The following is a 13,171-nucleotide window of genomic DNA, read 5'->3' on the forward strand; positions in this document are numbered from 1 at the left end:
AAGGGAGATCGTGATTAGAGTGGAGACTACGGACTTGATTAAAGATAGGGTTTAGACACTTGAGATTTAGATGTTAAACCTTAGTTGAATGATTGTATGTAGTACAAGACTTGTAGCTTTATACTGATATTTATATTAGATTGAATTCCATTACGTTCCGCATTTCATATTGTATTTTTAAAAAAAAAAATTAGACCCTATTTATTATTAATGATTTAATTGTCCCAAATGATGATTAAGATTATGATTAGCGTCTGAGTCCCCACAATAAGTTTCTAACAATTAGGAGAAATTTATTTTTCTATGGATGAACTGTGGTATATACATGTTCATTAATGGGTTTATATGAAGTGATATGAGTAAAAAGACCAAAAAGTTATTTTTGAAATTAAACTTTATTTAAGATAATTTTGTAATATAAAAAACAATGTGTAACCATGTGTAATTATAGACATATATATAGCATAACTCTTTCTCATCTCATAAATCAAATCCATATGATGACACATTGACACATATATATAGCATAACTCTTCCATCTCTTGGACCAAAATACATTGACACATTAATTCGTCTTTTCTTCCAAGAATCGATAGCAATACACACAAACTCTTTCTAGAGATAGCGAGCTCTTCAATTTTCCAATAAAAATCATTGAATTTTTTTTCCTGCTTTGATTTTGGTACTCTACATGAATTTTCTAGCTGTCCACAGCTTACGGCGACCCCAATCATCCGACATGTCGATGGTATCAAGGATAAAAAAGCTTAGAAAACAAGAGCTCATTCCAAGTATCTTGAATCCCAGGCAGACACCAATGCACACAATCGGCGTAACTCACCGGATTCGCTATCTGTTCGGGAGTTAAAGGGCTCCACTGTTTCTTGTATATGGACGTGTGTGCGTCTTTTCGGTAACTCGAAAGCTGTGTGATATTGAGAAATGTGATGGGAACCTTTGATCCACTGAAAACATCAGAAATGACATTCATTATGGACTTTCTGCAGTCTGATCCCCAGTATGTTGGATCTTCTATGATGCTTGTTTCATTGTAGCAGCTCCCATTTGGAAGCCCTCCCCAGTCAATACTCCTGCAATTTTCAGAATTTTAATAACAATTAAGGTTAGTTGTGAGTTTTGGTAGACTAATTAGTTTAAAAAACAAATTTGTCAAAAAGCCAACATTAAAAATTACATACAAAAACATATATAAAAACTATTTTTTAGGTTAGTAATGCAATTCTATTACCAGCTGATAGCAATATCTAGAATTAAATATGTCTTTTAAATTATACAATAATTCGAACGTCATGTTTCAAACACTCTCGCACTGAGAGTATTTATTGCTTCTTGACCATCTAGTTCTCATAGTTGCACCATCTTGCTATCTATGGAAATTAAAGATGCCATGTGTATTGCGATTATAGGATAGAAAGTTTAGCACATGATCAAAAACTATAATTTCCACTCAAATCCTTTTGATCTTGCAACCCACACCCTATTTCTTGATTAAGCAAAAATTGTAAAATCCACCTTGTAAGTTGACATAATTTTTATTTTGGTTCTTTATGAAATCAAAATTGTAAAAAGTGTTAGACATGGTTTCAGATAGTGTCAATATATCTAACGTCATGTCAACACTCATGCGAAAAGGTGACTATAAAATTATAAGAGAAGCATTGAAGTTTTTTATTTTCAAATAAGATACTTGGTTATAAAGACTATATATAATAAATATAAATTTGTAATTAAATAATAATTTGCCATTATATGTATTCTACTAGCTTACTTTTGATGAGAAGGTGACATGCTAGTGAAAAAGACTCTTGTTTTCTTGGGATCCATATTTTTCTTCACCCATCTCAACATGCTCTTCATTGCCATGCCAAACGCTTCCTCTGTTGGCAGCTCCACAATATCTTTTTCTTCATCTTCAAAGGAACCTTGCCTATGTTTTTTAATTTATAAAATAAATATACATATATGTATACACACAAACACACACACACACACACACACTTGTGTATGTATAGTATAAACAGAGAAATTACAAGAGCTTACAAAATCTTGAAATCGAGGCCTGTCATCCACCACAGATAAGTATTGAACACAACAATATCGGCTCCTTTCCAGTGTTTTCCATGCTTGTTAATGGATCCTTTTCGAACTATTCTATCGCTTATTCTATGTATCACTGCATCATCTGAGTTTGATTCTAATAAAAAGGGAGCCCAGTAGAACTCCATCGTTGCGTTATAATCCTGCATACTCAATCGAAAGCAAAGTTATAATGTTATATATATTTATATTTATTCACTAGTTTAACGTTTATATAGAAAAACAAATTAAATAAACAAGGCCATGCATGCATACCTTGGCAGTGAAAACCGTTAGCGAACCCAAAGTTTTCATCGATTTAGCATTTTCAGGTATGATTCTGTGAAGCAAACAAACCATGGAAACATACTGTCCTCGATTCAAAGAATCTCCGACGAATATCATTCGTTTTCCTCGAAGGGATTCTAACATTAACGTCGCATTGAACCTGCATATATATGTCACAGTTAATACGTCCATTAGAAATTCAAAAGTTCTTTATACAAACCAAGTGAGATTGGTAGTAATTTCCATCAGTAATATAAAAATTTCATTAAGCAATAGATCAGATCGGTATTTTTATTCATCAAACTGTATATATGTCACAATTAATATAATCTCCATAAGAATTTTAAGAATTGTTGTGTTTTCCAAGATTTTATATAATATTTTCAAGATATATTATTCAAATTAGATAGGGAAACAATTCCTAAAATAAACTTAGAAATTCAAGTTATTTAATATAATTATTAAATCGTCACTCATATCCGACTTTGTAAATTGTTTGTGGAGTGAGTAGTTAGAGCTGGTCAACAACTAGTTGGTATGACGGTAGGTCAAGACATGGACTTTCGGTGCCAAAAATTAAACATAATATTCTCTAAAAAGAAGATGGTATTATATATAAATATAAGATCGAATTCATTAATTTGTAGAACCAAAACATTATATTCTACTGAATTTAAAAATTGTAGATTCTGATATTATTCATTTTTATTCTTTTACTTTTAAAGTTGAGATTATTTTTCAATTAAGGTAATGATTGATTTAAATTTATTTATTTTTTTCAAGAAAGAAAAGTCATTCACGTTATGGACAATCTTAATTGGAAGGTGATGCCAATAAATTAGATAGCATAATAAGATTCTAGCATCGTAATTATGCTCGAATAATATTAAAAATCAAACAGGTAAGTCTTAGCTAGCTAGAGTGGTGCAAAATATTTAATAATATTAATTAAAATTTATATAATACCACCTAATTATCATGTCATTATTGAAAAATAAATGAATATATAATTAACAAAACCTTTGAAGAGAACATCCATAAGGTTGCCATCTCCAATGTTGATAGCTCATGTCCGGCCGGCCGTGTTCTTGGCATGTCAACTGTGGTTGTATGTAAGGGCACTCCGACTCCTCGTAAAGCGGCCTCGACTCGTCTCGCACCCATCTTCCTTGGAATATATCGCAATCTTTTTCACTCTCTCCGATCGAAAAAGCTAATTTTTTTCCGGATTTCTTCTCTACCACCAAGAAAGTAATCACAATTATTTAAATAACTGCACAAAAAATGTTACTAGCTCGTCGGATCTGTCGTAGAGCTAGCAATATCGAATGAGGGGGTGAAATAAATTTTTTTTGATAGAGAAAATCAATTTATATATGATAAAAGAAATAGAATAGAAGACGAGCAATGGCATGTTAAATTATACGAACATACTTGTGGACGACGATATGGTTTGGTGGAGAGGCAAGGGTTGATGAAAATGGAATTGGGAGCTCAATATACACCCGAAATCTTCGCCGTAGAGGATGGTAATGAAGAAGATGAAGGCTAACAGAGCAATGAGATGGGGCGAGAGGCGCCCTTTCCGGAGGAGGGTGGCCGAGGAAGAAGAAGTGGACGACGATGGCGGCGGCTTCATTTGTTTGAAGATGTTCTAATGTTGATTTGTTCTAATGTTGATGTGTTTAGTATGGCTGAATGAATACATGTATCCGAAAGTAAGGAGAAATTTATTCTTCTCCTGATGAATGTAGTGTATGTTCTTTAATTGGTGGATTTGAAGTGAAACCTAAGAAATAGTAACATATATTTAAAGTGTGTTAGAACACTCTAATTAGTGTATATTTTAGGGGAGAGTGGTTAGATGGGTTGCATAATTTTAGGACAAATGACCTGGCAAATCATGACCTTTGATTTGTTATGAAATGTTATTTTGTTAAAATGAAGTAAAAATTGAGTTCATTTATAATTTAAAGTATTATTTCTATTTTTTAAGTTATCGAAATAATTATATAATATATAATATTATAGTATAGAAAGCATAGCTTTTTTTGTTATTAAGTATTGTCCACGTGACATGGTAAAAGGTCCATTTTGCTTGACTTCTAAGTTAAGGGTATTCAAGAAAGATGGTGAATCATTTTTTGCACTTTGATTTGTAAAGTGGAGGATGAATGAGTGATTTGGTGTGGAAATATAAAAGTGGTTTTGGTGACATTTCAATTTCCTTGTTCGGTAGTTAATGAACAAAAGTAAGTTTTATTATAATTATATCAAATTAATATTTAATTAGATATATCAAAATAGACTAACTTGTCGGGTCATTCCGACCCGCCTTAAAAAAATGTGGGCTATGTTGACAATTCCGCCAAAATGGCATATCGGCCCGCCTCACTTTGTTTCAACTTCCGGTCTTTATTTTCTTCTTAATTAATGACGTCAATATTAAATTTCTTTTCGTTTATGAAATTTCTTTCATGTTAGCTTCATCTTCTTAAATTAGGTTTAGTTCTTGTCGTTTACCCAGGGAAATTGGGCAGGGGCAGACCACTTGAAGCCCATTCTAACCACTTCCCTTAATGGTCAACCCAATAAGCTTAATATTCATTTGATAATTTTTAATAGAAGATTTTATTCGACATTCATTATTATTATTATTATTATTAACTTTACATTCATCATATTTTTGTTGTGATTACACACCAGATTTCTCGAGTACCACCCACCATCAATAGTTTGTTCCACGTCAAGTGGAATATTAAAATATTGATTTTGTAGGATATTACAACGAATTAAAGTATTGATTTGCTTTTTAATTTTTTATAATTTCTGACTGTGGATTTGTGTTGCCTTTATTTTATTTGTTGTTTTTTTTTGAGTGATCTTGGTTTTAATATATCATTTTTTTTCACTTTTGCCTTTTTTTAAAATTCTAAGGAATGATATTTGATAATAGATTATGGCTATTGAGAGTATGATTGTTATTATTATCAAAATCATAATGTTTTATTATTTTTATTATTTAGTGTTTATGTGTTAATATTTATTGGCATTGTTATCTCTTAATTTTATACATATTAACATATCAATCTTTAACTTTTAGTTTTTGTGGATATATAATTTGTAATTTTCATTGTGCTATTGTCGGGATCGAGATATTGGTTTGGTTATATGGATAAATAATCTCAACAATTTCATAAATTAATTCGGATTGGTTAGCAACACCAAGTTGTGATTCTTTTCAGTTGGGTAACAATAAACCAGTTTTTGTGTACTGCGTGAGAAAAAATTTACTCAAATGGTTTCAACACAATAGATAGATAAAATAAGAAACAATTGGGCTAACAAACTTATGCTTCAGGAAGTAAAATGTGTGTCGTTTTTTCTAAATGTTAGAAGATTTGAATAACTTCATTGTCACTCCTTCCTCTCAGAAAGGATTTCACTAGAAGACTTTGATGATTAAAAAATTTTTAATAACTCATGAGTATCTTTGGCCTACTGAAACTCTTAGATATCTCACAAAATTAAGAAAAATGACCTGTAAGACTGTTACTGTCAATTATAAGTGTTTCCCAAAAGAATATACTAACATGAATTGATCATCAATAATATGATAGAAACTTTTAAGTATCTACTGAAAGAATACTTGATCAATTATGCTTTTAATAATTTGATACTCAGAATCATGCAAGTTAATCAGAAATTGTGAGAGCCTAAAAGTTTGTCCAACTAATCTATTTAAAAACTTCGATTCCTACGTCAAAATTTTCAATCTGATAGACGTTTACAAATAGAGAGATCGTACACTTTAGATAGTGCGCATTATTAGAGTAGATGCCCTGCAAGCCAAAGGTTGGCTAGGGAATTTATTGACTCAAGTGTAATAAACAATCTTTATTTTAATATAATTTACTTTTTAATGGTTTCGTTATACTTTATCTGTATACCCATGCAATCAGCATAGATAAAGTCCTTGATTATGCTTTAATACAAATGAATCGTAATTCGATGTTGAAACTCATTTGTAAACACTGCATATTCTAAATTCGTTCCTAGTCGATTCAGCCGCCTAAAACTTGGATAAAGGTCGCTTGAGCTCGAGACTAGCATCTGTGATGTTGTGTACTGCGTTTCTTGGTAAGGGCATAGAGATGTCCAAACATGCAGATGGGTAGTCATATGATGATTATACCGAACAACCCTCCCTCGGACTTTCCAAGTGGTTATCATTCATCGAGAGGATAAGTCCGTGGTTATGATTGTACACCATTAGTCCTTACGACCCGGGACAACACTGAGGCTCTATATGCTAGGGCTGTGCTTTGACTCGTTTACCGGCTCCAGGAGAGTCATCAGGTGGCGAGGTTGGGTACAGTTGCGACACATATAGGAGCCAGTGCATTGTAGTTGGGGATTCACCGCTCACCTACGGGTGTGGATATCCTATGTGATTTAATGTAATAATAGTGCATGGAATCTCTGGCCAGAGTATGAGAGGTACGTTGGAGAAGGAGTTCTCCAATAGTACACGCGATGCCACTATTATAGTTATCACATAGTTATCGAATTAATATGCAACCCTCGATGAACCAATGGTTGCAGATTCGATCGGGATATATGAGATGAAGGGACCGTACTGTACGTTAATCATAATCGACTTGTTCTTGCAGGCACTATCAGTGATACCTAGGGGATCATGGGACGATGCTACTAGACGCTCTTACCATGATCCGATGGGTGCAATCAGAAATGAGTTCTGACATTCTTGATCAAGGTGTTGATGAAAAGAATGAGGCTAACTAGGGTAAGCCCGAATAAAGGATTATGTCCTGAATCACAAAGAGTTGTGAACCCACGGCTAGCTGTATCCCTGAACCATTGAGGGTCACACAAGTACTGGATTGTTTGTTCCCGTTGAGAGAATAAATTCAAGGAGTTGAATTTATATTATGATATAGTAAATTCAAGGAGTTGAATTTATGATAATTAAATTTTGAGAAAATAAATTCAAGGAGTTGAATTTATGATATAGTAAATTCAAGAAGTTGAATTTATGAAATTTGGAGAGAATAAATTCAAGGAGTTGAATTTATAAAAATTTGAGAATTTAATTTATTAAACTCAAATGTTGGGTTTATTAAATATTAAATTTTGGAGGTGATAAAAATTCAAGGAGTTGAATTTATCATTTAGATAATAAATTCAAATGTTGAATTTATAATGTATTTAATTTATTAAGCTCAAGAGTTGAGTTGATTAATTAATAAATTAAATATGGTTGGTAATATGTTTAATAGGCTTGTAGGAGTACAAGTCCAACTTATTAAATAATTAAAGTTTTAATGGGCCTTGATTAATGGATTAAACTAGTGTGACTAGCTCAATTAATTAATCAGGCCAATTAATGTTAATTAAAGGGCCCAATTATTATACTATGATAATTAGGTCATGGGTTAAATATAATAATAAGAGTTTGACCTAAAATAACATAGCCTCCATCCTCATGATGTTCGAAAATCACCTATTATTCATCCAAATATTTAGTTTACTTAATTAATGAGATTAATTAAGTAAATCATGATTAAAGAAAAAAAAAGATTTCTTTATTCCAAATGGTACAGATTTTCGAGAGATTTTCTCCAAGACTTAAAATGAAAAGTTCGGCTCTTCTAAAGGGGATTGAAGTGCTGCTCTCGAAAATTTCTTTCTTGTTGCAAGAAATTGATTTTTCCTTCCGTGTTCTATCTCTACGCAAAAATATATTCTAAATTTCTAGTGCAATTTAGAAGAGGAACAAATATTCCAGTCGTGGACCGGATTAGGAGATCGAAGAATGTTCATAGGGATTTACAACAAGAGCTACATCCGCTAATACCGGATTAGTTGGAGTCCAGTGATATAATTCACAAAGGTATAAAATTCTTTACACCCTGATACCCAGGAATGAACCCATCAAGATCCGGCCCAAATTCCCGGCCCATCATTAAGGCTCACAGGTGAATGGCCCATGACAAGCCCAGGTATTCTTCTATAAATACCATGTTGGAGCGTATGATTATTGGATTCACTATATTATTTTCAGCAGCGCCCTTAGCTGCTCCCCCCATATATCCTCAGTCTCTGACTTGAGCGTCGGAGGGGCTACGCCGGGACACCCTCCTGGCCCCCTCCTAACGGTCTTATTTGTGATTTCAGGCCCAGAGTAATCTTGAAGCCCGTGTCTGGATTAGTGACGCTTGCGTGGATCGGACCCTAAATTTCCCGTGAGTATCACTTGGCGCCGTCTGTGGGAATATCTGAGTTGAGACGTAGAGATGGTAGGGAGGCGAGGGAGTAGAAGAGTTAACTCAGCGTCATCGCGTCCTCAGAGGGGACCCAAACAGTCTCATGCTGAGGCGAGGCAGGAACAACCCCATCAGGAGACAAGAACTGAACAACCTCGTCAAGAGACCAGGGTCGAGCAACCCCGTCCTAATGAAAATGTGGGGAACTTGACCCTGGAGCAGTTGGGTCAATTTATCACTCGGACAGTGGATGAGGCTATGAAGAGGAACCAAGAAGCTGTGTTCATTGAAGAGCAGGCCACTCGCCAGGAGCGAGAGAAAAATGTTGAGGGCCAGCAGAGTAGAATTGAAGAGACCCAGCCCCTCCCAAGCGAAGGGAATGCAGAGATTGGAGAGATGTGGAAGGAAATACGGATGTTGAGACAACAGGTGGGAAGTAGAGGGCCGGCCTCCAAGAAAGGAAGTCCTTTTTCGCTTGCCATTCTGAAAGAAGTACTTCCCCCGAGTTTCCGACAACCGAATGTTGGAGAATATGATGGACATACCGACCCCGAAGAGCATTTGGGAAGATTTGAGAATGCGGCTCTGTTGCACCAATATTCAGATGGAGTTAGGTGTAGGGTTTTTCTGGGCACGTTAGTGAGGTCAGCCCAGCAGTGGTTTAACACTTTGCAGCCCAACTCTATACGTTCTTTTGAGGACTTCTCAGCTGCCTTCTTGCACCGATTTGCTAGCAGCAAGAGGCACCAGAAAAATTATTTGAGCCTGTTCGTGATGAAGCAGCAAGAGAATGAAACTTTACGAGAATTTGTCCAGCGTTTCAACAGTGCAGCACTGAAAATACCAGCGGCTACTCCTGGCATTATTATAAGTGCCTTCACACAAGGATTGAGAGGAGGGGAGTTTTTCAAGTCGCTGGTCAAGAAACCCCCGTCAAGCTTTGCTAAACTGTTGGCTCGAGCTGAGAAATATGTAAACTTGGAAGATGCCCAACGGTATAGAAGGATGGAGAACCGGCACGGAGAAAGTAGAGTTGAGGGAGTGGAGAAAGGAGGAAGGAAGAGGGGTGCGGGGGAGAGAGAGGAAGACAGAACTAGAAGTAGAGGACAATTCTCATCACCTGTTCCCCTGGATAGGAGTCGTGACGAGGTGATGGAGGTGAGGGAGCCCGCGAGGAGGTGGGAGAAGTCACGAAGGGTTGAGTGCAGTGCTAGATTTCCTTCGCGGGACAGACGAGAAGGATCTGCATCCGGGAGTCGACCGAGGTCTCACCCGTCCCCTAGACGTGGTCAAGGCCCTCCATGGATAAATCAGGGGGTTGGGGAGCAGAGAGGGGAAGGTCGAGGTCAAGATGTCCTTCAGGAGCCCGTCGAACCGAGGAGGGGAACGAATGAGGATAATCACCCTACGAGAGGAATGATTCATATGATCTCGGGCGGTGCTACCGATGGAGGCTATGGGCGAGCTCGGAAAGCACATGGGAGAAAATTGGAGAACTTTGAGATATATAGTGGTGCAGACTTACCACAAGACCCCGTCATCAGCTTTGGGCCGGAAGACCTCCGAGGCGTTGTGACTCCACATAACGATGCCTTGGTGGTGACGGCCACCATTGCCAATTATGATGTGGCAAGGATATTTATTGATAATGGAAGCTCCGTGAACGTCTTGTTCCAGAGCACGTTGGATCAAATGAAGGTGGAAGAATTTGAGTTTGAGTCGGTCTCCACCCCGCTGTATGGGTTCGCAGGACATGCCATCCCGCCGCTGGGTCAGATTACTCTTCCCCTATCTTTGGGACGTGACTCTTGGCGGGTGACAAAGATGGTAACATTTACCGTAGTGAATACTCCCTCATCGTATAATGGAATCCTGGGGCAGCCAGCCTTAAAGGATTTTAGAGTCGTAGCTTCCACTTATCATCAGAAGCTTAAGTTTCCTGTGGGAAAGGGAGTTGGAGTCTTGTGCGGGGACCAAAAAGTCGCACGTCGTTGTTATGAAAGAATCGTGAAGGAAGAAGAAAAGAGAGGTCGCGAGCATTCGCATGGAAGCTTGAGCTCAGTCTTACAGTTGTAGAGTCATTTGCAGAAGCTTCTAAGTGGGTAACTTTGTTCTGTGGAGATACAAGAGGAGCAGAGAAGAAAGTTGGAGAATGCGCTGGTTAATGCTCTAAAGAGGCCCAGGAGCACTTATCATCTTAGAGAATATTAATCTTGACGTGAATTTTGCTGTATTTTGTTTCTGAATTTATCTTATGTTATCAGTTGAAAGTTAATAAAGCCAAGTTCTTATATTAAGTTCGTGGATGTTGTTGTATTGTGAGGATGAAATGAATTAAATTTTCCTGCTAAGGCATCGCCTAGCAGAGGAGCAGAGTGTAGGAGAAGAATTTTATTTTCTTGCTAAGGCATCGCCTAGCAAGGAGCAGAGTCGGGGATGAGAAAAATTTTATTTTCCTGTTAAGGCATCGCCTAGCAGAGGAGTTAGGGGGTGAGGGTGGAGAATCTTTATTTTCCTGCTAAGGTATCACCTAGCAGAGGAGTTAGAGGGTGGAGGCGTTGAATTTTATTTTCCTGCTAAGGCATCGCCTAGCAGAGGAGTTAGAGGGTGGGCGCGTTGAATTTTATTTTCCTGCTACGGCGTCACCTAGCAGAGGAGTTAGGGGTGAGTGTGGAGAACCTTTGTCTTCCTGCTAAGGTGTCGCCTAGCAGAGGAGTTAGGGGGTGAGCGGAGTTGGGGATGAGGAGAAGTTTTATTTTCCTGCTAAGTTTATCGCCTAGCAGAGGAGAGAGTTGGGGAAAAGAAAAATTTTATTTTCCTGCTAAGGCCCGGCTTAGCAGAGGAGTTAGAGGGTGGAGGTGTTGATTTTATTTTCCTGCTAAGGCATCGCCTAGCAGAGGAGTTAGAGAGTGGGCGCGTTGAATTTTATTCTCCTGCTAAGACATCGCCTAGCAGAGGAGTTAGAGGATGGCGGTGTTGATTTTATTTTCCTGCTAAGGCCCGGCTTAGCTGGCTTAGCAGAGGAGTTAGAGGGTGGAGGTGTTGATTTTATTTTCCTGCTAAGGCCCGGCTTAGCTGGCTTAGCAGAGGAGTTAGAGGGTGTAGGTGTTGATTTTATTTTCCTGCTAAGGCCCCGCTTAGCAGAGGAGTTATGAGGTGAGAGTTTGATTTTTTCTGCTAAGGCCCGGCTTAGCAGATGAGTTAGAGGGTGGAGGTGTTGATTTAATTTTCCTGCTAAGGCATCGCCTAGCAGAGGAGTTAGAGAGTGGGCGCGTTGAATTTTATTTTCCTGCTAAGGCATCGCCTAACTGAGGAGTTAGAGGATGGAGGTGTTGATTTTATTTTCCTGCTAAGGTATCACCTAGCAGAGGAGTTAGATGGAGGAGTTGAATTTTATTTTCCTGCTAGGGCCCGGCCTAGCAGAGGAGTTAGAGGGTGGATGTGTTGAATTTAAATTTTACTGCTAAGGTATCACCTAGCAGAGGAGTTAGATGGAGGAGTTGAATTTTATTTTCCTGCTAAGACCTGGCTTAGCAGAGGAGCTAGAGGGTGGGGGTAGTGAATTTTTATTTTCCTGCTAAGGCATCACCTAGCAGAGGAGCAGAGTTTGGGAGGAGAAAAATGTTATTTTCCTGCTAAGGCATCGCCTAGCAGAGGAGAAGAGTGGATGAGGAGAATTAAATTTATTTTTCCTGCTAAGGTGTCACCTAGCAGAGGAGTTAGAGGGTGGAGATGTTGAGTTTTTATTTTCCTGCTAAGGCATCGCCTAGAAGAGGAGCAAAGTTTGGGAAGAGAAAAATTTATTTGGTTAGTCGATAACAAAAGATGTTTACGGGGAGCAGACGCCCCCATAATTTTTTCAGAAATCACACAATCATTCGCAAGGGAATATATCAAATTTCTCAACATATTGGACGAGGCGAAGGCGTGGGCGAAGGCGTGAGGGCGAGCCTGTGGCGCGAGGGCAAGCGAGTGGCGGGCAGGCAGGCTCTCGGCGAGCTGGCGTGGCGTGGCGGGGGCGAGCAGGCGCTCGGACGAGCCGGAGTGGCGGGCGAGCTGGCGTGTGGCGCTCGGGCGTGCGGCGAGCAGACGCTTGGCGGGCAAGGGTTAGAGCGGCAGGCGAGGGGCTAGGGGCGAGCTGGAGTGGCGGGCGAGCTGCGGGGTGCGGGCGAGCTGGCGTGGCGCGGGCGAGCAGGCGCTAGGGTGAAGGCATGGCCGAGGGCTTGAGGGCGAGCCTGTGGCACGCGGGCGAGCCGGCGCCCAGGCGAGCAGGCGAGCGTGGTGCGCGAGGGGGCGAGTGCTTCGGCAGGGCGCCGGACGAGCTCGGCAAGGGCGCCGGGCGAGCGCGCGAGGGGGCGAGGCGCGCAAGGGCGGACGCACGCTGTTGGGGCTGGCGTGCAGGCGGCGAGGTGATGATGAAGCGGTGCTAGGATTGATATTTGATTTGTTTCCAACTTTTTGGAGACTGACGGAGGGCTGGAAGAAAATGCACAACTCAC

General features: G+C 39.0%; 1 protein-coding gene across 1 annotated transcript; it reads right to left on the reverse strand.

Annotated features, from left to right (window-relative positions):
- Positions 1 to 519: 519 nt before the first annotated feature.
- On the reverse strand, positions 520 to 4,179 carry LOC142549189 (protein trichome birefringence-like 33). The gene is made up of 6 exons (XM_075658019.1): positions 3,820 to 4,179; positions 3,406 to 3,622; positions 2,374 to 2,545; positions 2,062 to 2,261; positions 1,790 to 1,948; positions 520 to 1,091 (listed from the first exon to the last, which is right to left on the reverse strand). The coding sequence occupies exons 1-6, from the start codon at positions 4,022 to 4,024 to the stop codon at positions 752 to 754; spliced, it is 1,293 nt and encodes a 430-aa protein (XP_075514134.1). The 5' UTR covers positions 4,025 to 4,179; the 3' UTR covers positions 520 to 751.
- Positions 4,180 to 13,171: the final 8,992 nt, after the last annotated feature.

The sequence above is a fragment of the Primulina tabacum genome, chromosome 6 (genome assembly GCF_025594145.1).
Source record: "Primulina tabacum isolate GXHZ01 chromosome 6, ASM2559414v2, whole genome shotgun sequence".
Taxonomy (NCBI): Eukaryota; Viridiplantae; Streptophyta; class Magnoliopsida; order Lamiales; family Gesneriaceae; genus Primulina; species Primulina tabacum.

What these genes read in the sequence shown, in the direction of transcription:
- LOC142549189 (XM_075658019.1), bottom strand. Translation starts at nt 4,024, where the DNA reads ATGAAGCCGCCGCCATCGTCGTCCACTTCTTCTTCCTCGGCCACCCTC. An exon ending in TAACGGTTTTCACTGCCAAG is followed by an intron (nt 2,262 to 2,373) that starts GTATGCATGCAT and finishes TTGAGTATGCAG; the next exon opens with GATTATAACGCAACGATGGA. An exon ending in ATGTCACCTTCTCATCAAAA is followed by an intron (nt 1,092 to 1,789) that starts GTAAGCTAGTAG and finishes TGAAAATTGCAG; the next exon opens with GAGTATTGACTGGGGAGGGC.